Below are 21,887 nucleotides of genomic sequence, written 5' to 3' on the forward strand. Positions count from 1 at the left end.
GCCTTTGCAGCCCAAATGCCAAGGTTGCAAAGTCGTCATCCAAACGCATATGCAAAACTAGCTGACACGTCTGTGACTCTCCTTCTTGATGGATGGCTTTGGGTCACACATTAATTCAGCTGTCAGTGCCCAAATGAGGAGATCCACAGGCAATGCCAGGGCACACTTACCCTTTCACATAGATGTCACTAGATTTCTGCCCGGTGAAGATATTCTCGTCCTCTAAAATGACATCTTCTGTATTCCAGATGATGACTCTTAATTCATAACTGGTAGGAAAGAAAGAAAATAATTAAGAGAGAAAATAAAAATAGCAGAGAAAAAAATGTTACTTTCTAATTTGCAGTCAATCCTTTCTGGTCTTATTTTGGGATTCTATGGCTGATACCAGACGGCTGGTTCAGGGCGGCTTGATGCTGCCCCAAAGAGAGTCACCTAGAAATAGAGCACCCCGGAGTTTCCGGACAGCGCTCGGAAAAGGGGAGGGCCAAGGGTGCCCGGGGAACATCTGGAATGCTCATGCATCTGGTCCATGGATCTCTGGGTGCTCTCCAGGCACTTCCTGGCCTTCCAGACAGCCAGGGAAGCGCCTCAGAGGGCTTACAATCTCCTATATCTTCCTCCCCCACAACAGACACCCTGTGAGGTGGGTGGGGCTGAGAGAACTCTCACAGCAGCTGCCCTTTCAAGGACAACTCCTGCGAGATCTATGGCTGACCCAAGGCCATTCTAGCAGCTGCAAGTGGAGGAATGTGGAATCAAACCCAGTTCTCCCAGATAAGAGTCCGCACACTTAACCACTACATCAAACCACTGCATCAAATCATGGTCCTCATTTCACAAGACCATAAGAAATAGCCCCAGACTGAATCAGGCCACACATTCCCAATTTTAATGACCAAAAGCCTTTTTACCAGAAGACACTAAGATCAATTGTTTCCTCCTCGATTCCACCGTGTGACAAAAACAGATGAAACAGAGCATATTCAGACTAGCAAACCCAACCTGTTTATCTGAAGTGAACCAAAGGGGACTTGATTTTTAATAAAGGGAAAACCAAGAGCTGCAAGCAGGATTGAAAATAAGTAGATATTCTCATTAACTAAAGGTTTCCTTGGGAAACTTTAAAGCTCCTCTGAAACCACTGCATGTAACCCGGTAATTGAAAGGCAGACTTTTGATGCTGCCCTAGGTACATATGAACGATGGAAAATGCAGCACTGAGGGTTTGAATTATCTCTTACACAGCTTATAAAACTATGAACGAAGATTTGTACTTTTTTGGTGATGGTGCAAAGTGCTGTCAAGACACAGCTGATTTATGACCAAGTAGGGTTTTCAAGGCAAGAGATGCTGACCTGTGCTTTGCCATTGCTGGCTTCTGCGTCATGACCCTGGTGTTTCTTGGAGGTCCCCTATACAAACACTAGCCAGGGCCAATCCTACCTAGCTTCTAAAATCTAACAAGATCAGGCTAGCCTTACAGATACATTTTTTTTAAAGGTAAAGGTAGTCCCCTGTGCAAGCACCAGTCGTTTCCGACTCTGGGGTGACATCGCATCACAATGTTTTCATGGCAGACTTTTTATGGGTTGGTTTGCTATTGCCTTTCCCAGTCATCTACACTGCAGGGCCAGTTTGGTGTAGTGGTTAAGTGTGCGGACTCTTACCTGGGAGAACCGGGTTTGATTCCCCACTCCTCCACTTGCAGCTGCTGGAATGGCCTTGGGTCAGCCATAGCTCTCGCAGGAGTTGTCCTTGAAAGGGCAGCTGCTGTGAGAGCCTTCTCAGCCCCACCTACCTCACAGAGTGTCTGTTGTGGGGGGAGAAGATATTGAAAATTGTAAACCGCTCTGAGTCTCTGATTCAGAGAGAAAGGTGGAGTATAAATCTGCAGTCTTCTTCTTCTTCCCCCACAGCAAGCTGGGTACTTATTTTACCGACCTCGGAAGGATGGAAGGCTGAATCAACCTTGAACCAGCTACTTGAATCCAGCTTCCGCCAGGATCAAACTCAGGTGGTGAGCAGAGCTTGGACTGCAGTGCTGCAGCTTACCGCGCTGTGTCACGGGGCTCTTACAGATACATTACAATTTATTAAATATAGATACATTGATATATATTTAATATAGATATATTTAATAAATATGTAGATATTAACGACAGACTTCTCTTATTAGAAAAATCTGTAAAATATAGTTCAGCTTAAATATGAAATACGGTTCGGTTTAAAGAATTAAACTTCTATATTGGTTTCTTCAGCCTTCAGCTTTTCATTAATTGCCTCTTTTTCATAATGGCGAAAGCTTCAGAGTAGCATAATTGATGTACTAATAACTTCTATGAAAATGTTCCAGACTAAAAATGCTGCTTTTTAAAAGTCATTAAATCTACATTTAATGACCCTTGAAGTTTCTTGACTTTTCATCTCACTGTCTGACCAGTGGGCCTGTTCAACACAGTGATTTATTTATTTGAAATTATGCAGGCCGAATGTGGCCAAAATTTCCTCATGTTACAAGGCCCAAACTAAAACCTTCATTTGGCTTATGTAAATACGGGTCAGTAGGCAAATCTAACAAGTTTATTCCAGCAGATTCTATTGCCTTAAATTGGTTTAGTTCAAAGCTGGGGGGGGGGGGGGGGGGGTTGGGGGGGGGAAATACTCTCAGAAGCTATAAAGGAAGAATTTTCAAAGTAAATTAGGGTTGCCAAGTCCCCCGCTTCCCATAGCGGGGGACTTGCATGCGCGTTTTGAGCACTTACTCCACGTGCGCACTCCGTGATGACGTCACCTGGAAGTGACGTCATCAAAATGCTGGCACCCGTGTGGGGCCACTCTAGGCGTTTCCAGGAAAACTCTATGGTACCTATTGTACCATAGAGTTTTCCCTCCCAAATGGCAAGAGTGTCTGGGAAAATCATAGAGTTTTCCTGGAAACGCCTAGAGCGGCCCCACACAGATGCCACCATTTTGATGACATCACATTTGGATGATGTCATCATGCCAGCAATGTAGGGGGAGGTTCCCCCCACTGGGCTAATGTGGGCCGGTGGATTGGGAACCTCCTGGGTGGGGGATTCCCCGCCTGGACTGGGGGCTTGGCAGCCCTAGAGTAAATGGAGATGTTCGATTGCTGCTGGAGACGTCTTTCAGACAGCAGGACACAGTAGATTGCTTCTTTCAGAAAGAGGCATTGTTGCTGGTGATGGTACACTCTTCTCAATTTTGCTCAAGTAAACAGACTGCGCAGGTTGCTGTATAGTTTCAAAACCCTGTCAGACTTGTTTACCCAGAAGCAATAGTGCATGAAAACAAGGTTTGCTGCTACTGCTCAAGGGAGCTCAAACAACTTGGCCCTTTGGAGATGGAAAGAAATAGACACATGGCTAGTGAGGGGAGGGAAGATATGTGAACTGAGGAACTGCCTTTGGTTCTCTGGTTCCATCACAGGGGATACTTAGGAAAGTTTTCTGTTGCTACGTGTCAGAGGTATTGTGTGCAGCTTCTGAGTTGGGTGAACTCAGTGCCCAGGCAAAGCCAAGATGGCAACTCTAGGTTTCAACTGGTGGGCACCGTAAGTATAGAGCTGGGAATCTTCTGAGCTCTGCTCTGGGACAAAAGTTAATGGGATGTAGGAAATGGAAGATGGACACTTTACAAACGGATCCTCCAGTCACTGCAGGCTTTAACTGAAGCATTACAGAAAGAGCAGGGGTGGAATTCTAGCAGGAGCTCCTTTGCCTATTAGGCCACACACCCTTGATGTAGCCAATCCTTCAAGAGCTTACAAGGCTCTTTTTTGTAAGCTCTTGGAGGACTGGCTACATCAGGGGTATGTGGCCTAATAGGCAAAGGAACTCCTGCTAGAATTCCACCCCTGAGGAAGAGCAAACATTGATGTAAGCATTCCTTGTGAAAATGGGTAAAGAAAGCACTGGTAACATTGGTATAAAAGCAGAGGGGAATGTGTAAGGAATTACCCTTTAGGTTTTCTAGGTGAGATGTCAACAGGAGGTCCTGGTAGAGGCATATCCTTAGGAAACATGTCCACCCACATCTGCACACGGCCCTTTAAGAAAGAAAACATAACATTATCTAGTTTGATAATGTAGTCTCATTAAAGATTCACTTATTTTGCAAATAAACTCAGTAGAAGCAAGGACAGTGCTGCATCCAGGAGGCTGAGAAAAACCAGGTCACTGAATGATTCGAAGCACAGCTCAGAAAGAGGGCAAATATTCTGGCTATAATGTGTGTCTTCCTCTCCTTGCAGGTACTTAATCCTGGGTGGAGCTAGAGGCATTTCAGGCAGCCAGAGAAGTGATCTTGATGGTATCAAGCTATCAGCAACTGAGTTACAGTGATTCCTAGAGCTACAAGACATCACTTCCAGGTTTTTCCCTGAAGTGACTTCATGCTACCAGGTCCTCCTGTCAAGTGGCAGTGGAGAAGGGGACTTACCAGGAGCAGCCGGGAGGCCCATCTAACATACAGCAATGTGTCTACAACACTGCCCACACGAGCTGGAGCTGATGTCATCATGTCCAGGATGTTGGGGCGATGATGTGATATTTGGCCAAAAACTATAGTAAATTTGGCTTGTACCTTAGGGTTTTTGCCCAAATACCAGAGCATCTTCCCAGTGTCATAGATGTGATGATGTCACTTCTGGGTCATGTGGGCTGTGATGTCAACACATCACTGAATATCAGATGCGTCTCCCTCTTTTTCAGGGTAATTCCCCCCCCCACCAGTAAATTGCAGCGGAGAGATGGGGGCTGTCAGCGAGGGACCTCCCTGCCTCCACTGGAGAGTCTGGCAACCCTATGCCATGCATGACACCAGTGTTTTTTCTTCTTATCATAGTGGGAGGTCTGGCAACCCCAATTAGCGCTATCTCAAGTCAAATTCAAGATCTTTAATGGCATAATAGCTATATCATTATTTATTTATTTAATTTAAAAAGTCTATCTTGCCTTCAACCCAACACAAACCCAGTTCATAATACTAATCCAGTTCATAATACTAAACACATAAAAAACCCTGTAAAACTGTTGACATAAAAACAAATTCCTAGAGGAGCTGATGTGAACTGAGCCAGGAAACCCATTGGTAACCACAAAATTCTGAGATGCTATTAACTAGGGTTACCCGATTAACTAGGGTTGTCCTCTTTTTGGCTTTTAAAAAAAAAACACTGATGAAAAAATCCTCTTTTGGGGTTGGAAGGTTAGGAATACTAGTTAGTAGCGACTATCAACTTAAATAGTAGGTGTACTTAAAATGCGGTTTCTTATAGAGATCACTTGTTTGAAATAGTCAGTCTGGAAATGTATCCTCTTTTTTGCTTTTCAAAATATGGTAACCCTATATTAACTATGCCCCTTAATGGGCCACAACGTTAAGACAGGACCAAAATATTTTTTTCCATTAGTCCAGGTAGAAGAATGTACCTGCTCCATGCCAGGCTTATCTTTGTGATAGATGGGCCGAGTCTCAATATGTTCGGGCACCATCTTACAACCAACCTCGGGGATTTCATTCCAGGAACGTAAAACTTTCAGTGCAAGGTGTTCATATGATTCGACAGGTTCTTCTGCAGGAGAAAGGGCAGCAAGAAATTGCACATTAAGGTACTGATTAATGCAGCTGTGTCAATTAGCACAGTTGCTCATTAAAAAAAAAATCTAATTTCTATAAAGATGCTTTTGATGGCTCCAAAGGGAAAAACGCTTACAGCATACTCCATGCTTGTGACTGGGAATACCCAAAGGAACAGTAAGAAAATTAAGTTAATCTTTAGGAAGCTGTGAATCACTGCAAGCAAGCAATGACCTGGTGGAGCTGAGGCAATCCAGTCCTATAAAAATGCCTATACTTGTGGATCACTTGCTGGAAACGGTGGGCATAAATTGGATGCGTTTTGGGACAGGCATTTGAAGACGTACTGTGGCGAATGAGGATGCAGTCTCTCCACACCATGTTACTTTGATTATCATGCTCTGAACACTTTCTGATGTGCATCTTCTTCCCAATTTTCACGCAACTAATCACATGCTGACATTTTGAGTGTTTGTGGAGCTGGATTAAGACCATAGGCTACAACTTTAACTTCAGAATTTTGCTTTCTTGCTTCTTTAGATTCCCCTTTCCCTTCTCACAATCGGTTATTTTCTAATGATACTGATGATCTTATTGACATAGTTAAAATTTCAAAGACTGCTGTCTCATGACTATTTATTTATTTATGACCATTTATTTAGATATTTATACACCAGTTTTCTCCTTGATAGGAACCCAAAGCAGCTTATATCATTCTCCTCTCCTCCGGTTTATCCTCACAACACCCCTGTAAATTAGGTTAGACTGAGAGTATGTGACTAGCCTAAGGTCAACCAGCAAGCTTTCATGGCAGAGTGGTGATCAGAACTTCGGACACCCAGATTCTAGTCTGACACTCTAACTACTTACGGCATGTCATATCAGTGAAAACTAGCAGTTCAATTCTAAGCTGAATTGCACCCTTCTAAGTCTATTGATGTCAACTTTACTTATAATTGCACCATATGCCAAAAAGTATTCAAGGTCATAAGAAGACCCTCCCCTACGCAAACTTGTCTATGTTGGGCATTATGGCATTCCTATGTCCTTGATAGCGATTCAGCCTACCTGCTCAAATTATTGCCCCCAGCACTTGCATGGTATGAGCTTCAGGCGTATGAAATTATCAGGGTCACCATCACATTTTAAATGTTTTAGTCTTTAAACTGGCATTAGATTTAAATGGGGCTTATAATGTTTCTCTATCTATTGTTTTACTTATGGTTGTAACCTGCCCTGAGCCCACTTGTGGGGGAGGAGGGATAGAAATTGCATTAAATAAAAACCATGCTGGACCAGACTGGAGGCCCAGCAAGTCCAGTACGCTGTTCACACAGGAGCCCACCCAGCTGCCTCTAGGATGCACAACTTCAGAATCAAGGATGATTTTCAATTTCTCTTCTAGGCTGTTTCAACCCCCAAACTGCCCATTCTTGATTTCTTTCGTGCAAATCAAAATCTGTGATTTAAAAAAAATTTCCGTACGATTTTCTGTTTGCATGTTTGCCTAGTCAAATGTATGCATTTCCAGCATTGCTTCTGCATCAACAAATCCTAATCTGCTTCTAGCCTGTGAACTGTTTCATGAGAATTGCTTGAGGCTGTTAATTTTTAAAATGTTTTTATGCTCTGGCTGGGGCTTTAATGGTTGGGGTTTTAATAGCCGCATTTTAACAGTCAGCTGATTTTTAGTGATTTTTATGCTGTGATTTGATCATGCCTAAAACTTTGTTAAGCAACCTGGAATGTGTTCTCTGTAGCAGGGTGGAATGCTAGCAGGAGCTCCTTTGCATATTAGGCCACATACTCCTGATGTAGCCAATCCTCCAAGAGCTTACGAGGCTCTTTTTTGTAAGCTCCTGAAGGATTGGCTGCATCAGGGAATGTGGCCTAATATGCAAAGGAGTTCCTGCTAGAATTCCACCCCTGCTCTGGAGAAGCAGCAAAAACATTTTTTATGTAAATAAACTGAGGTCCCCAACATGGTGCCCGTAGATGACACAGTACCCACCAGCACCTTTTTTAGAAAGTGGGTGTGGCAATGTGGGGCTCTTGCCCAGCAGGGTTTCTGATTGGCCATTGGAGATCTGATTGTCTGTGAAGATTAAAACAATGTTGTTTCAGTGGGAGCAGCCACCACAGTGTTGGGGTTTAATCTCTCCCGTCCCTTTTCCCAGAGTATTTTGTAAAATTATCTCCTCCCCTAGCACTTGGAGACACTTGAAATAAATCATCATCATTGGATCTTATAGTTATATTATAAAAATAAATTATTTATGTTGTACATACAAATTACATATGTACGTTGTTCATATGAATTGCATATAAAAACCATACGCATGCATACAAAATGCAAGCAAACCTACTAAATTGACAGCAAAAAAGGGGGGGGGGAACTAAAATAGCTGGCCAAAGATAAAATATAAAATTAAATTAAATTTTTGCTCATCCCTATACACAAACAGCACTGTCCAAGGAACCATCGCCTACTGCACTAGCACAACAAATGTTGACAAGTATCCTGAATATCTGGAGGCGGGCATATTACTCTTACACTTAATTACTCTTAAAGCAGGTTCTGCTGTTGATTGTGCTTAACAGGAAAAAAATTAATGCAACATCTCTCTCTCTCTCTCTCTCTCTCTATCTCTTGCTGTCAGTGGATATTATAATGGCTTGGATCCCCATAATAATATATTACAAACAGTATAGTTACCATTCTCATCTTCCTGGAAGACTGTCTGCCCTGTAAAGACTTTATCCCCTACTTGAATCTTCCCAGGTTGCATGTAAGGCCCGTTCAGCCTGTTATCTCTACACAGCTTGGTGAGGATCTCAGTGGGCTTGGTGGCATCTCGCCAAGCATTGTATCCTTCGCTGCAAATCAGAAGAGGGTGAGGTTGCTGAGGATTGCACTCTCTTTTATATGACTGTAGGCGCAACTAGAAGATAGGCATGACACAAATCGGATCAACACATATGTAACGGCTGCAGCACATGGAGCCCCCGAGAGCACCAAACAGGGCTTCCCAGTGGCCATTTTGGCTCAGGAAAACAGTGTGGGAGGAAAGGCTGAAGCCCCTCCTCCACCCATGCTCTATTCAGGAGTCAAACTGATCCCATGTGTTACTCGCAAATGTTAGTTTCCCAATCTTACCAGTGACTCAAATAAGGTCAGGGACTAAGGATGGGCACAAACCGGCTCATGAACTAAAGGTCACAAATTTTAGCTGATTCATGGTTCGTGAAGCAATGTTCACAAACTGAAGAACTGTCATAAACTTCCATGGCGGTTTGTGAAGAGCAGAAAGCAAGGGTTTAAATGGCTCCAAGCTTTTTACTCTTCATGAAAAACAGCTGTCTGGTTTAAATGGCTCAGAAGCATTTAAACCACTGCTTTCTACTCCCCATGAAAAGCAGCAAGGGGCAGAAAGCAGGGGTTTAAATTCTAAATGGCTCACGAACCAATACAAACCGGTTCGGTTTGTGAACCAGCATATGTTTGTGTTTCTGTTCATGGCTCAGCCAGGAACCATGAACTGAACTGCAAAAATGCAGTTCCTGCCCATCCCTATCAGGTATCCTCCCCCGACTCAACACATGCCACACCTCTCCTCTAGTTGAGCACTGAGGTTGGTAATTACTTTTAAATAGAAGCTCTAGCTTGAGTTGAACTGCTGAAGAGACAGTAATATAGGTTCTAACCATTAACCCAGTCCTGCGAGAATAAGAAATAAGCATGGGACTCCCAAACCCTGACACTGGGAGGAGAACAGCGGCAGAGGCTTTGGCAGATATCTCCCCTTAAGCGTTTCAGCTATACAATCCTGTTTGGCAAGTAATTTGGCTTCCATGTCAGGTGAACCAGCAGAAAACTAGTGTAGTACAATGGTCAGAGTGTTGGACGAGGATCCAAGTTTATATCCTCAATCTGCCATAAATATAAATGGGTGACTTTGGGCCAGTCAACCCAACCTACCTCACATGGCTACTGTTGACAGCTCGAAGGCGGGCTAGTTTAGAAACCCATTGGCTGTGTCTGACTTGTATGAAACCCCCCCAGATGATATGGAAAAGGGAGGAAGGACTTTGGGATCCAGATGGACAAGGAGTGACTGGTAAGTATAATAGTTACACCTCTCATTAGGGTAGCCAGCTGCAGGATGGGAAATACCTGGAGATTTTGGGGGCGAAGCCTGAGGAGGGGAGTGACCTCAGTGGAGTACAATGCCATAGAATCCACCCTCCGAAGCAGCCATTTTCTCTAAGGGAACTGCTCTGTAGTCTCAGGCCCTACTTTGATGCAACCCTGGACTTAGACTATGGATGCCATTCTCCAGTTGTGGGCAGAGGATCCCCCAATTTTTGATGGGAAATCCCAAATGTGGCATCATGGAAGTGATGTCATCACATTGGAAATGCTGTGTGATGACACTCTGGTATTTTGGGCAAAACTCTATGGTTGTGTGCAGGGCTCACTTTGTAGCAAGAGCTCCTTTGCATATTAGGCCACACACCCCTGTTGTAGCCAATCCTCCAAGAGCTTACAGTAGGTCCTGTAAGAAGAGCCCTGTAAGCTCTCAGAGGATTGGCTACAACAGGGGTGTGTGGCCTAATATGCAAAGGAGCTCCTGCTACAAAGTGAGCCATGGTTGTGCGCTTCCCACACACTTCCAGAAAGTCCCTTCCTTACTGTCATGTCTATCCAACCTGGCAGTCATAACCTGGACACTCTGGACCTCTTTTGCCTGCATTTGGCAGCCTGTAGCTTCTTCTAGAAGCTTTTCTGCTGGCTGCTCATTAAATCGTTGCTAACAGACTGAGCATCCCAAGAGAAGCTTACATTTCATATTGGCTTTGAAACCCGCAGGTGGCTCGATGCCTGCTGTAGAAACGGTTTTCCAAATCAATTTTTGTTTCTCCAATTAGGTCATCTGAACCAATCATGTCATAGTCATAGATCAAGACTGAAAGCAGGGATTCCTTGGGGAAAGTTGCCTGAAGTTCAAAGGACCTAGTCCAAGAGAAGATTGATACAATTATGTCAATCATACCCGTATAGCTGAAGCCCTAAGCAAACATCTGGAAATAATTCTAAACAAAATCAATAGAACTGACATCTATATAGAGATGCTCAGAACTGGGAAACCATACTGAGTTCAAGTTTTATTGTTTAACCAAAAGCAGAGTTTCAACACTTACAAATTATTAAATCCATAGCTTCTGACAGGTATCCATAGTTTCTGATAGGTATTTTGGTTTGCTTTTTACAGGGGCCTATAATGAGTCAGTCCAGCACCTGTTGGATCTTGAAGTCAATGTTCTTAAAGCCCTGGTTAGGACTACATTGTTATTATCTTCACTTTGAACAGGGCTCAGTTTTATTCATAATTTCTGATAAGTCTTTTCATTTTTTTTAAAGGAACCTTTATTTATTTTTTCAATAGCCAATCCATATGCAAAAGGACCCCCTCAGGAAAGCTCCTCCATTAGCATGTCACAGCCCAGGAAGCTCCCACAAGATAATGACTCAGCCCTACCCCACCTGCCTGAGTATACATAAATTACATGCCTACCAACTTCTTCTCAATTTGACCCAGTGAGAACTCCAGTTTTCTGGGTTACATCTCTGAGGATGCCAGTCACAGTTGCTGGCGAAACGTCAGGTCTCACAATGCCAAGACCACGGCCACATAGCCCAGAAAATCTACAACAGCCAATCTTTATTGAGTCAGTCCAGCTCCTGTTGGCTCTTGAAGCCAAAGTTTTTAAAGCCTTGGTTAGGATTGCAATGCTATTAGCTTTACTTTGGAGGACAGGGCTCAGTTTAACCCACAATTTCTGATAGTTATACGTTTTAAGCAGGGCTTTCTTTGTAGAAAAAGCCCAGCAGGAACTCATTTGCATATTAGGTCACACCCCTGACATCACCATTGTTTCATACAGGGCTTTTTGTAGGAAAAGCCTACCAGGGCCTCATTTGCATATTAGGCCACACACCCTGACACCAAGCCAGCCGGAACTGCGTTCCTGTGCATTCCTGCTCAAAAAAAGCCCTGGTTTTAAGTAATAGCTTCTGTTCACTGTATCTGTTCTCCTGCCTTCCTTTTTCTGTTCTGTGCAGCCTAGTGGCTGATGGAATTCAACTGGACCCCGGCACTCACACATTCTAGCTACAGAACAGTTGGGAAGCTTAACTAATAGTTTCATTAACATAAATAGACAAAGTCATTTGTGTTATTACACAAGGAGTAATGAAACAACAAAAATCAATTCCGGGAGATGTTGTATTTGCTTAAAAATCGAATTTGCAATCAGACAGTGTGATAGTGATTGTCGGGAATTTAATCAGTAAATTATAAAGCATCCCAAGAGATGTGTATAAAGGTCAATGTACCAATGTACTTTGTCCCAAATAACAGAGGCGGCAGGGAAAATGAAATATCTGTAGCTAATTTGTTAAGTTTAGGGTGTTGCGCACAATTAAATGAACTCACCTTCCGAAAACTGGGTTTAGCTGCTTGGGAATGTAATTGTCTCGATCTTTAATTTCTGTGTTGCCCAGTCTAAGCACAATATAAGGGTCTGATTTACCATCTGGATCGGCTGGGCTAAGATTAAATGCCTGCAGAAAGAGGGAGAGGATTTTCTTACAAGGAATCCAGGCCATTAAATATAAGGTGGTAGCATCGTGACTAGGCGTAGGAACACATGCAGCTTATACTGAATCAGAATAGGGTTGTCAGCTCCAGGCTGGGAAATTCCTGGAGATTTAGGAGGCAGAGCCTCTGCAGAACAGAGACCTACAAGAGAAGTGCAGGAAGTGAAAGGGCAGCTAACTTGTAATTCCGCTTTCTCTCTAATCCTTCATAAATTTTGACACTAACCTAGGAAACAGAGTCCAGCCCATTTCAGGAATATAAGGAAATTAAGGTAGATCCAGGTGGGTAGCTGTGTTGGTCTGAAGCAGAAGAATAAACTTTGAGTGCAGTGGCACCTTTAAGACCAACAAAGCTTTATTCGAGGTGTGAGCTTTCATGTGCGCACACACTTCCTCAGGCACATTGGAATGAAGGTTAACAGCTCATATATATAGACAGATGCCTCCACATAGGTGAACAGCAAATTAGCATGCAGCTTAATGATGTGTGTGTGTGTGTGTGTGTGTGTATACAAAGGCCAAAAAGCAATAACTAGCCAAGTTCACAGGGTCATATTTCTTTGGATTTCATTGTGGGGAGGATTGCGAAGCAATAAACATGTCTAAATAGGAGATGGATGTGTAAAAATGTCCTGGTCTTAAAAGTGCCAATGGACTAAAATAAAAGGAAACTAAGGGTTAAATATGATGCTGGAATAATGTAATCGGAACTCCAGAGGTGTAATTCAGTCTTAAAAGCGTTAAAAGTAATTCACTCTTAACTCTTCCATCCTTATCAGATATATGTCTCACAGCTGCTGTAACCCTTAACAGAGAATAAAGACAAATGCCCATATTGTGTCTGTCTTTTTTCCTTATTTAAAGAACCAAATGGAGGAGATTCCAAATCTGGGAAAAGGGGAGGGGGGGGGGAAATGATCCATTCCTTCCCCAGTAGTATGGTCCCAATTCAAGATCAGTCCCCTGTGCTAGTTTTAGGGCGAAACTACATATCTGGAGCAGTGTTCCCTCTAAGCTGAGTTAGCATGAGCTAGCTCACAGATTTTTAGCCTCCAGCTCACACATTTTTGTCTCATGTAATGCCATGAGAAGGGAGCACTCCCTGGAGAAGATCCTGATGCTAGGAAAGACAGAAGGCAAAAGAAGAAGGGGACAGCAAAAGATGAGATGGCTGGACAGTGTAACAAACACGAATTTGAGCAGACTTCGGAGGATGATGGGCAGGAGGGCCTGGCGTGACTGAACAACAACAACAAAGCTCACAAAGTAGAATTTTTGCTCCCAAGACTCTGCAGCTTAGAGGGAACATTGATCTGGAGCTTCAGCTGCAAAAGTTGAACATCACCTGTGGCTTGGCCCTTATTTAATGTTAAGATCATACATAAAATTACACTCACGGCCACAATGTATACTCTGATGAGAACTTTCACAGAGTGATTTGGGGGTATTCCCTGAAGAATCTTTGGCTGGCCGCCTTCTCCAGAGCAGCAGTCATCTGGATTCTTGTAAATGCAGAAACAGCCCTGTTGACATACAATTATGAATATTTCCTTATTAAGCCCAAAGCAAGAAAACACAGGGAAAATGTCAGACATTGAATCAGTATTTTGCAAATGCATGCGACCCTTGAGCTAGCTCACAGATGAAATTTTGTGCTATTATGAAATTTTGTGTTATTATTCCAGCCCTCTGTTTCATTTCATGTAAATGATTATTGTTTGTTTATTTCTGAGACATTTTGAGAAATGTTTTCAGGCTTGTAACCATGCAGCATTACCCAAACACCAGTGCTCAAATCTTTAGACTAGTTCAGATGAAATGCTCTTCCCTACTATAGTCGAGTTCTCTAATTCAGCACCAAGGTCTTCCATCCAACCATCCATTGGCCTATAGTGGATCTATCTGCCACAATCTATAGATCTAGTAAATGAGGAACAGACTAGCTCTATTTCAGGAGGGGGCAAATTTTTCAGCCTGAGGGGCGGGTCACATCTGAGTCTCTATAAACACTGGCTTCCCAGAACTAGCAGACAAAGAAAGCCATTGTCCAATCTGGTGCCTTCAAAAACACCCCTTCTCCCACTTTGCTCTTCCTAATGTCCCTTACTTCCCTCCAGTCCTTAAACGATTTAATGGTTTTTCAGGAACTTTATCACACTGATACTGTGGTTTGGTGACTCCATGCTTCCAACAAATCTTTAGTCAGCTTGAGAGATGGATTAAAAGCTCCTGAAAGTCCTGATGTGAAGAGCCAGTTTGGTGTAGTGGTTAAGTGTGCAGACTCTTATTTGGGAAAACCGAGTTTGATTCCCCCACTCCTCCACTTGCAGCTGCTGGAATGGCCTTGGGTCAGCCATAGCTCTGGCAGGAGCTGTCCTTGAAAGGGCAGCTTCTGTGAGAGCTCTCAGCTCCACCTACCTCACAGGGTGTTTGTTGTGGGGGAGGAAGCTAAAAGGAGATTGTGACAGCTCTGAGACTCAGAGTGAAGGGCAGGATATAAATCCAATTTCTTCTTCTTCAGTCCTAAATTTCTCAGGATTTTCCTTCATTTTTAGGAGTTTTTGCTAGCTTACCCCACATCCCCAATGAAGATGTAAGATCTGTAACAAGATCTGTGTCTGAGAGCTTTTTTGCATCTTATATTCCTTGCTTGTAGATTCCTGTTCCTTTGGGATTTTTTCCCCATTCTGCATGTACTGTACTTTGTTCCTTCTAGTGGTAGATTCATGCTGATTCTGCACTAACTTTGCTTCACGCCAGGCTTCTTTTTTTCTCTCCGGAGCAAGCTAGCAATTTCGCACCAGTTGCTCCACGTCACCATTTTTTGTGGGGAAAACCTGCGATGTGCCATGCCACAGTGTAAACCTGAAAAAACAGGTTTATGCTGCGGCATGGCAAATCGCAGATTTTCCCCACCCAGTGAAATCACTCCACTCTCCAGGATATATGGACAATGGCTTCACATTCTAGCTGTATCTGAAGAAGCTCATATTTCACAAAAGCTCATACTCTGCCACAAATTTTGTTAGTTTTTAAGGTGCTACTGGGCTCTTGCTCTTTTCTGCTGCTACAGACAGGCTAACTCGGCTACTCGTCTTGATCTAAAAATGTTGAGAAACACAAATTTCCATGCAACATAGATTCTTACACCTCACATGCTCTCTCGTCAGCCTTTATTCATACCTTAAACTTCCCTATTATCCTTTCATCATAGTCACTGTGATCTTCATCATTAGACTTGCCCCGGAAGAGTTCGAAGGTTTTCACCCAGTCTTCAAAGTTGTTAAATTCGCTCTCCAGATCTCCATCATAGATCTTTGGGAAAAGATTGGTCCAACATTCAGCATTACAAAGCAATAAAAGGCCTACTTTTGCATTGTTAACTGGTACACCCTTCGTCTTATTTTATTTGATTGTTCTATTGTCCTGGTTTACTAATTTTGTTGTATTGTTTTTAAATTTAAATTGTAGGTTTTTATTGTTGTTCAGTTAACGTTGTGATCCGCCCTGAGCCCGTCATGGGAAAGGGCGGAATATAAGCCTACTAAATAAATAATCTTGGATTGCACAAATGTTTCTACTGATGCTCTGAAACCTATTCCCCAGGTCAGCAGAGAAATCTGAATTAACCATGGCACAGAGTGGTAAAGCTGCAGTACTGCAGTTGGAGCCCTCTGCTCATGACCTGAGTTCGATCCCAGCGAAAGCTGGTTCAGGTAGCCAGCTCCAGGTTGACTCAGCCTTCCATCCTTCAGAGGTCAGTAAAATGAGTACCCAGCTTGCTGGGAGGAAAGTGTAGATGACTGGGGAAGGCAATGACAAACCACCCAGTAAAAAAAAGTTGTCATGAAAACGTGAAAGCAATGTCGCCCCAGAGTCGAAAACGACTGGTGCTTGCACAGGGGACTACCTTTACCTTTAGATTTACCTTTAAAATTGTATTAATGAACCCTACCTCCAGTGTTGCTAGTCTGGGGGATGCTTCTTTCACTTTCTTCTTTATCGCTTTGTCTTTCTTCTTTTTGTCTGGTTCGTCATCAATGTTTAATGTTACTTGACCACTAGTCTGTGTGGCTGTAAAGATGAATGAATGAATTTTAAAGATACAGTAGTTTAATTTTAAAAAAATGATTCTTAAGGTTGCCATTACTTTGGTGTTTTGTCGTAGTGATAGTGGTTAATTTATGATTTGACACAACTCTCTCCAAATATGAGCAGGAAGGCCATAGAATCATATGGACTGTGGTCTATAGTATACTACTGTGTTTAGCTTGTTGAAACCAGGTTCCTGTTAGGTAAATTTTGCACCATTTGATGTATCATGTTAATACTTTGTTTCAGTTTTGTTTTTAGATTTCTGATTAGCGGGGCTCTTTTTCTAGCAGGAGCTCCTCTGCATATTAGGCCACACCCCCATGATGTAGCCAATCCTCCTGGAGCTTACAGTAGGCCCTGTGCTAAGAGCCCTGTAAGCTCTTGGAGGATTGGCTACATCAGGGGGGGCATGGCCTAATATCCAGAGGAGCTCCTGCTAGAAAAAGAGCTCTGCTGATTAGTTCTACAACCTTAGTCCTGTTGTATTTTTACTGAATGTCCCATCCCTGTTGATTGTACTGACTCACTTGCACCTTGATTCCAAGAGAGAAAGGCAGACTATAAATAATGTAAGTAAATAAATACATATAGGTGCAAAGATTATTGATAATCTAGTTCAGTCATACAGACAGGACTTTTTTTGTAGCAGGAACTCCTTTGTATATTAGGCCACACATCCTTGATTTAGCCAATTCTCCAAGAGCTTACAGGGCTGTTATTACAGGGCTTGCTGGAAGCTCCAGGAGGATTGCCTACATCACGGGTGTGTGGCCTAATATGCAAAGGAGTTCCTGCTACCTTGCCCAGTTCCGCAAGGCCTGCAAGACAATATTATTTCAGCTAGCTTTAAACTGAAACCGCTGAGATATTAGATCTAAGTGGATGTCTAAGAACACTGAATGCCATCTGTAGCTAAATGGAAAGTAGCACCAAATTGTTTTAACTGTTTTAATTTAATGCTTAATTTAATTGTTTTATTGTGACTATTGTGCATTGTGAGCCACCCTGAGCCTGCTTCGGCAGGGAGGGCGGAATATAAATCGAATAAACTAAACTAAACTAAACTTAAAAAACAGCCCTAGTTTTCTTTGGTGGTCTCCCATCCAAGTACCAGCCCTGCTTAGGCTTCCAAGTCTGATGAGATGAGGCTAGTTTGGGCCATCCAGGCTGCTCCTTTGATCATACATGTGATAAAAAGTTGGGTCAAACATATTGTGTATTTTGGCTTGGAGGCTGCAATTCTACGAATACTTAACCTGGAAATAAGTCCCACAGAATGAAATTGTATTTAACTTCCAAACCAGGGGTGTCAAACATGCAGCCCGGGGGCCAAATCAGGCCCCCGAAGGGCTCCTATCAGGCCCCCGAGTAACTGGCTGTCACTTGCTTCCTTCTCCCTCTTTCTTGCTTCTTTCTGCATAACTGCTTACTTTGCAAGGCTTGCTCAATTGCACAGGAGCTACAGAGGAAAGCCTCTGTTTTCTTCATTGGCTGAGGCTCCTCCCTTGGGGAGGAAGGGGGAAGAAATAGCTTCTTTTGCCATTTCCAATGGAGTCCCATATAAATTACTGATTAGGAGTCCCATATAAATTACTGATTAGGAGTCCCATATAAACTACACGTGCTCAGTTTCACAATATTACAATATCTGGGGATCTCACAAAATTTGATGGACAGCAATCCTAATGACTGCATCCTTTATTCTCTGCTTTCCTATATTCTATTCAGATTTAAATAGCTTTTAATAAATGAGCATACTATTTATACAGCATCTGATAAAACGCTGGGGGGAAATTTCAGTTTCCTTGGCATTGATTTCCAGATCTTCGAACTCTGAGATCAAATTATTAGATGTCATTCTGACACAGATTTCAAACACTATTTTAAAGAATTCAGCATTAACACCAAACATTTCTGTTCCCTGCACCAGATAGATAGACAGACAGACAGACAGATAGACAGACAGATGACTGATCAATAGATAAGATAGATAGATAAGATAGATAAGAACATAAGAGCAGCCATGTTGGATCAGGCCAATGGCCCATCCAGTCCAACACTCTGTGTCACAAAGTGGCCAAAAAACCCCAAATGCCATCAGGAGGTCCACCAGAGGGGCCAGAACACTAGAAGCCCTCCCACTGTGCCCCCCCAAGCACCAAGAATACAGGGCATCGCTGCCCCAGACAGAGTTCCATCAATACACCGTGGCTAATAGCCACTGATGGACCTCTGCTCCATATGCCTATCCAATCCCCTCTTGAAGCTGGCTATGCTTATAGCCACCACCACCTCCTGTGGCAGTGGATTCCATGTGTTAATCACTTCCTTTTATCCATCCTAACCCGACAGCTCAGCAATTATATTGAAGGTCCATGAGTTCTCGTATTGTGAGAAAGGTAGAAAAGTAGTTCTTTCTCTACCTTCTCTGTCCCATGCATAATCTTGTAAGCCTCCATCATGTCACCCCTCAGTCGACGTTTCTCCAAGCTAAAGAGCCCCAAGCATTTTAACTTTTCTGCATAGGGAAAGTGTTCCGACCCCTTACTCATTTTAGTTGCCCTGTTCTGTACTTTTTCCAATGTTATAATATCTTTTTTGAGGTGCAGTGACCAGAACTGCACACAGCACTCCAAATGAGGCCGCACAAATTATTTATACAGGGGCATTATGATAGATAGATAGATAGACAGACAGACAGACAGACAGACAGACAGACAGAGATCTGATGTGATCAGGCTAGAGTGGGCTAGGATTTAATTTTTAAAAGCAGCCAGTATTATTCTCACCAATCCTTACCCATGAGCTTAGTCAGAAATATAAAACCACTGCACACTGATCTTTAGGAAGTACACTGTAGGATTCTATTTAAGGCGGGAAGCAGAGTTAACTTGGGCACGGAAACAGTGTCAGAGAAGAGGGTCTGTTATATTGAGGCTTTGCCCTCGTGGAGGCGCAAATTGCCTGCATAATAAGATCACCGGTAAATGCTACAGCAGCAGCAATTTACTGATTGGAATTCCACTCACGAGGCTTTTTGGATAATAATAAAGTAGGTCATATCCATGCTACATTCATCAAATGAAGGGGTTTATTTTGAGAACATGAAAAATTCATAACAGATCAGGTTTAACAACAACTGTAAAAATAATACCAATTTATCTCGTAAAATCTTCTGATTCCACCGGCTCTTCTCTTCTCCTCTCATTTAATTCTGTTTACAATCAAGGCTTTTTTTATATCAGAAACTCCTTTGCATATTAGGCCACACACCCCTGATGTAGCCAATCCTCCTGGAGCGTACAGTAGGCCCTGTACTAAGAGCCTTGTACGCTCTTGGAGGATTGGCTACATCAGGGGTATGTGGCCTAATATGCAAAGGAGTTCCTGCTACAAAAAAGCCCTGTTTACAATACAAACATTGGTTACTTCTACAAGGTCTCTCCCTCCCCAGGGAATAATGCAGTATGACACCACATCTCATGAAGGGGCGGGGCCTCCACAGGACATTGTGCTGTCTCTGAGCATGACTCTTAGGACTCAAGCAGCTTTCTACTTTGAACCAGATCCAAGAAACCTACTTTCACTGATTAAATGGAGGAACTGTGGGGTCCTTATGGATGTTCTACCTACAGCCAAGCTGAGGAGGAGAGGAGAACTGAGCTCTTCTTTTAAAAAGGTGGGTCTAAGCTCTACGTCCCCCAGCCCCATTTGGCCTTTCAGTGAACATTTTTCTGAGTCGTGGATAAAAACGTACTAAAGTAGATAGAAGCAATAAAATTGTAGTAGAGTAGATAGAAGCAACTTTGAAACTAGCTGGGTCAGAGGACAGGTGGTTGGGTCTGCAAAGTGGTATTTGCTGTCTCCCAGGGAAAAGATCTTGGTCCCCCCCCCACCACCAATATGTCACCTTCCTGTCCTGTTCAGTTTTCTGACAATGGCTTTTTAACTTCTCTTTCCTATTTCAGTAAAATGGTTCAGAAGTAGTAGAAGATGGTGATGATATTGGATTTACATCCCACCCTATACTCTGAATCTCAGAGAGTGGCTCACAATCTCCTTTACCTCCCCCACCCCCCACAACAGACACCCTTGTGGGGTAGGTGGGGCTGAGAGAGCTCTTACACCAGTTGGGCTTTCAAGGACAACTCCTACGAGAGCTATGGCTGACCCAAGGCCATTCCAGCAGCTGCGAGTGGAGGAGTGGGGAATCAAGCCCGGTTCTCCCAGGTAAGAGTCCGCACAAGTAAGTGGCAAACAGATGCACTCTGGGAAATTATTGTAAAGATGTGCCTTCCAGCACAGTAAGTGGAAGTCTGAGGCTAACCTCAACCAATTGGTTTCATGAAGACTCACTGCTCCATCTTCCCCTTCAAAGGGGAACAAAACAGAGAAATTGGGCTGGCTGTTAAGGGTTAAGGTAATTAGGACAGGGCTGGGGATAGACAACAATGAGCCGGTGCCAATGGAACAGAGAGCATCTCTAAACCTATCATGCAATGAGTGAGTCAGTAACTGCCGCCATGTTCACATCACACCAAATTCGGTGCATAGATAAGTACGACACAAGAGATACATATCTAGTTGATATCACCAAATTCCACCTTAGATGGATCCTTATCTGGAAAGCACACATACATCCAGCAGTGAGCTGGATAAAAGCTATCTTTGCATGAGTAGTTTCGCAAGTCAATGGGATTTCAACATTAAGCATTAAAACAGATAATGCAAATAAGTACTCACTATTTCCTGGCTTTCCATCACCAAAATCGAGTACTTTTGCCTTTCAAAATGATAATAAAGAAAAAAATTACACCCTTAAATATAAAAAGAACATTACACAGCAATTCACTATGCTTACAGCTTTAATAAGGTTTGCTTTAATAGAATCAATAATGCGTAATCATGTTTTTTTCTTTTAAAAAAGTTGTTATTGGTATTTAACATTTTTACAGCCTTCTGCTATTGATTCTTCTGCTTTGGACTCTGCTAATTCTGATGCTATCTGTATACAAGATAGGTTTCGAAACAAATGTTCATTTGAGCCTTGGCACCTTTTATTTTTTTTACCCTGTATTTTTAAAATGCTTATCAACCACCTCTACAGGGGATAGCAGGTGGCATAGCAAGGTTTTAAATAAATAAACTCTCACACTTGCACGACTCCATGACTGACAGGAATTTCAGTGAAAAGTGGGATTGCCAGATGGTGGGGGGAAAAAATAGGCAGGCTGAGCCCAAGCACAAAGTAGCAGCAGGCCAATCTCCTCCAAGCCCCCCAAACCAGGCTTTGCTCTGTTTGAGCTTGAAGGAGCACCAAGCCCAACATGAAGCAGCAAGTGATGCTGCTTGTCACTCGGATGGTGCCACCACCAAGCAGGTTTTGTGATGTTCGGGCTCAGCAAGGTGGCCAGTTGATTAGAAAACTTTGTTTGTCTGTTTGTGCAAGAGAAGCGAAGAGTCTACAATATTCATCGATTTCCCCAGTTGGGGCTGCAGCTTGCCAAACTGTTGCCAAGCCCCCCCC

At 43.0% G+C, this 21,887-nt stretch overlaps 1 protein-coding gene across 1 annotated transcript in view; it reads right to left on the minus strand.

Annotated features, from left to right (window-relative positions):
• Positions 1-21,887, minus strand: part of FER1L6 (fer-1 like family member 6) — a 152,581-nt gene that overhangs the window by 12,713 nt on the left and 117,981 nt on the right. The window contains exons 28-37 of the mRNA XM_060243113.1: positions 21,104-21,143; positions 16,221-16,339; positions 15,449-15,580; positions 13,663-13,788; positions 12,102-12,229; positions 10,448-10,618; positions 8,321-8,481; positions 5,457-5,599; positions 3,984-4,072; positions 171-269 (exon numbers count right to left, since the gene is read on the minus strand). Of these exons, the coding sequence (XP_060099096.1) occupies positions 171-269; positions 3,984-4,072; positions 5,457-5,599; positions 8,321-8,481; positions 10,448-10,618; positions 12,102-12,229; positions 13,663-13,788; positions 15,449-15,580; positions 16,221-16,339; positions 21,104-21,143 (1,208 nt within the window). The remainder of the gene's footprint in view (positions 1-170; positions 270-3,983; positions 4,073-5,456; positions 5,600-8,320; positions 8,482-10,447; positions 10,619-12,101; positions 12,230-13,662; positions 13,789-15,448; positions 15,581-16,220; positions 16,340-21,103; positions 21,144-21,887) is intronic.

This window comes from Heteronotia binoei, chromosome 7 (genome assembly GCF_032191835.1).
Source record: "Heteronotia binoei isolate CCM8104 ecotype False Entrance Well chromosome 7, APGP_CSIRO_Hbin_v1, whole genome shotgun sequence".
Classification (NCBI taxonomy): Eukaryota; Metazoa; Chordata; class Lepidosauria; order Squamata; family Gekkonidae; genus Heteronotia; species Heteronotia binoei.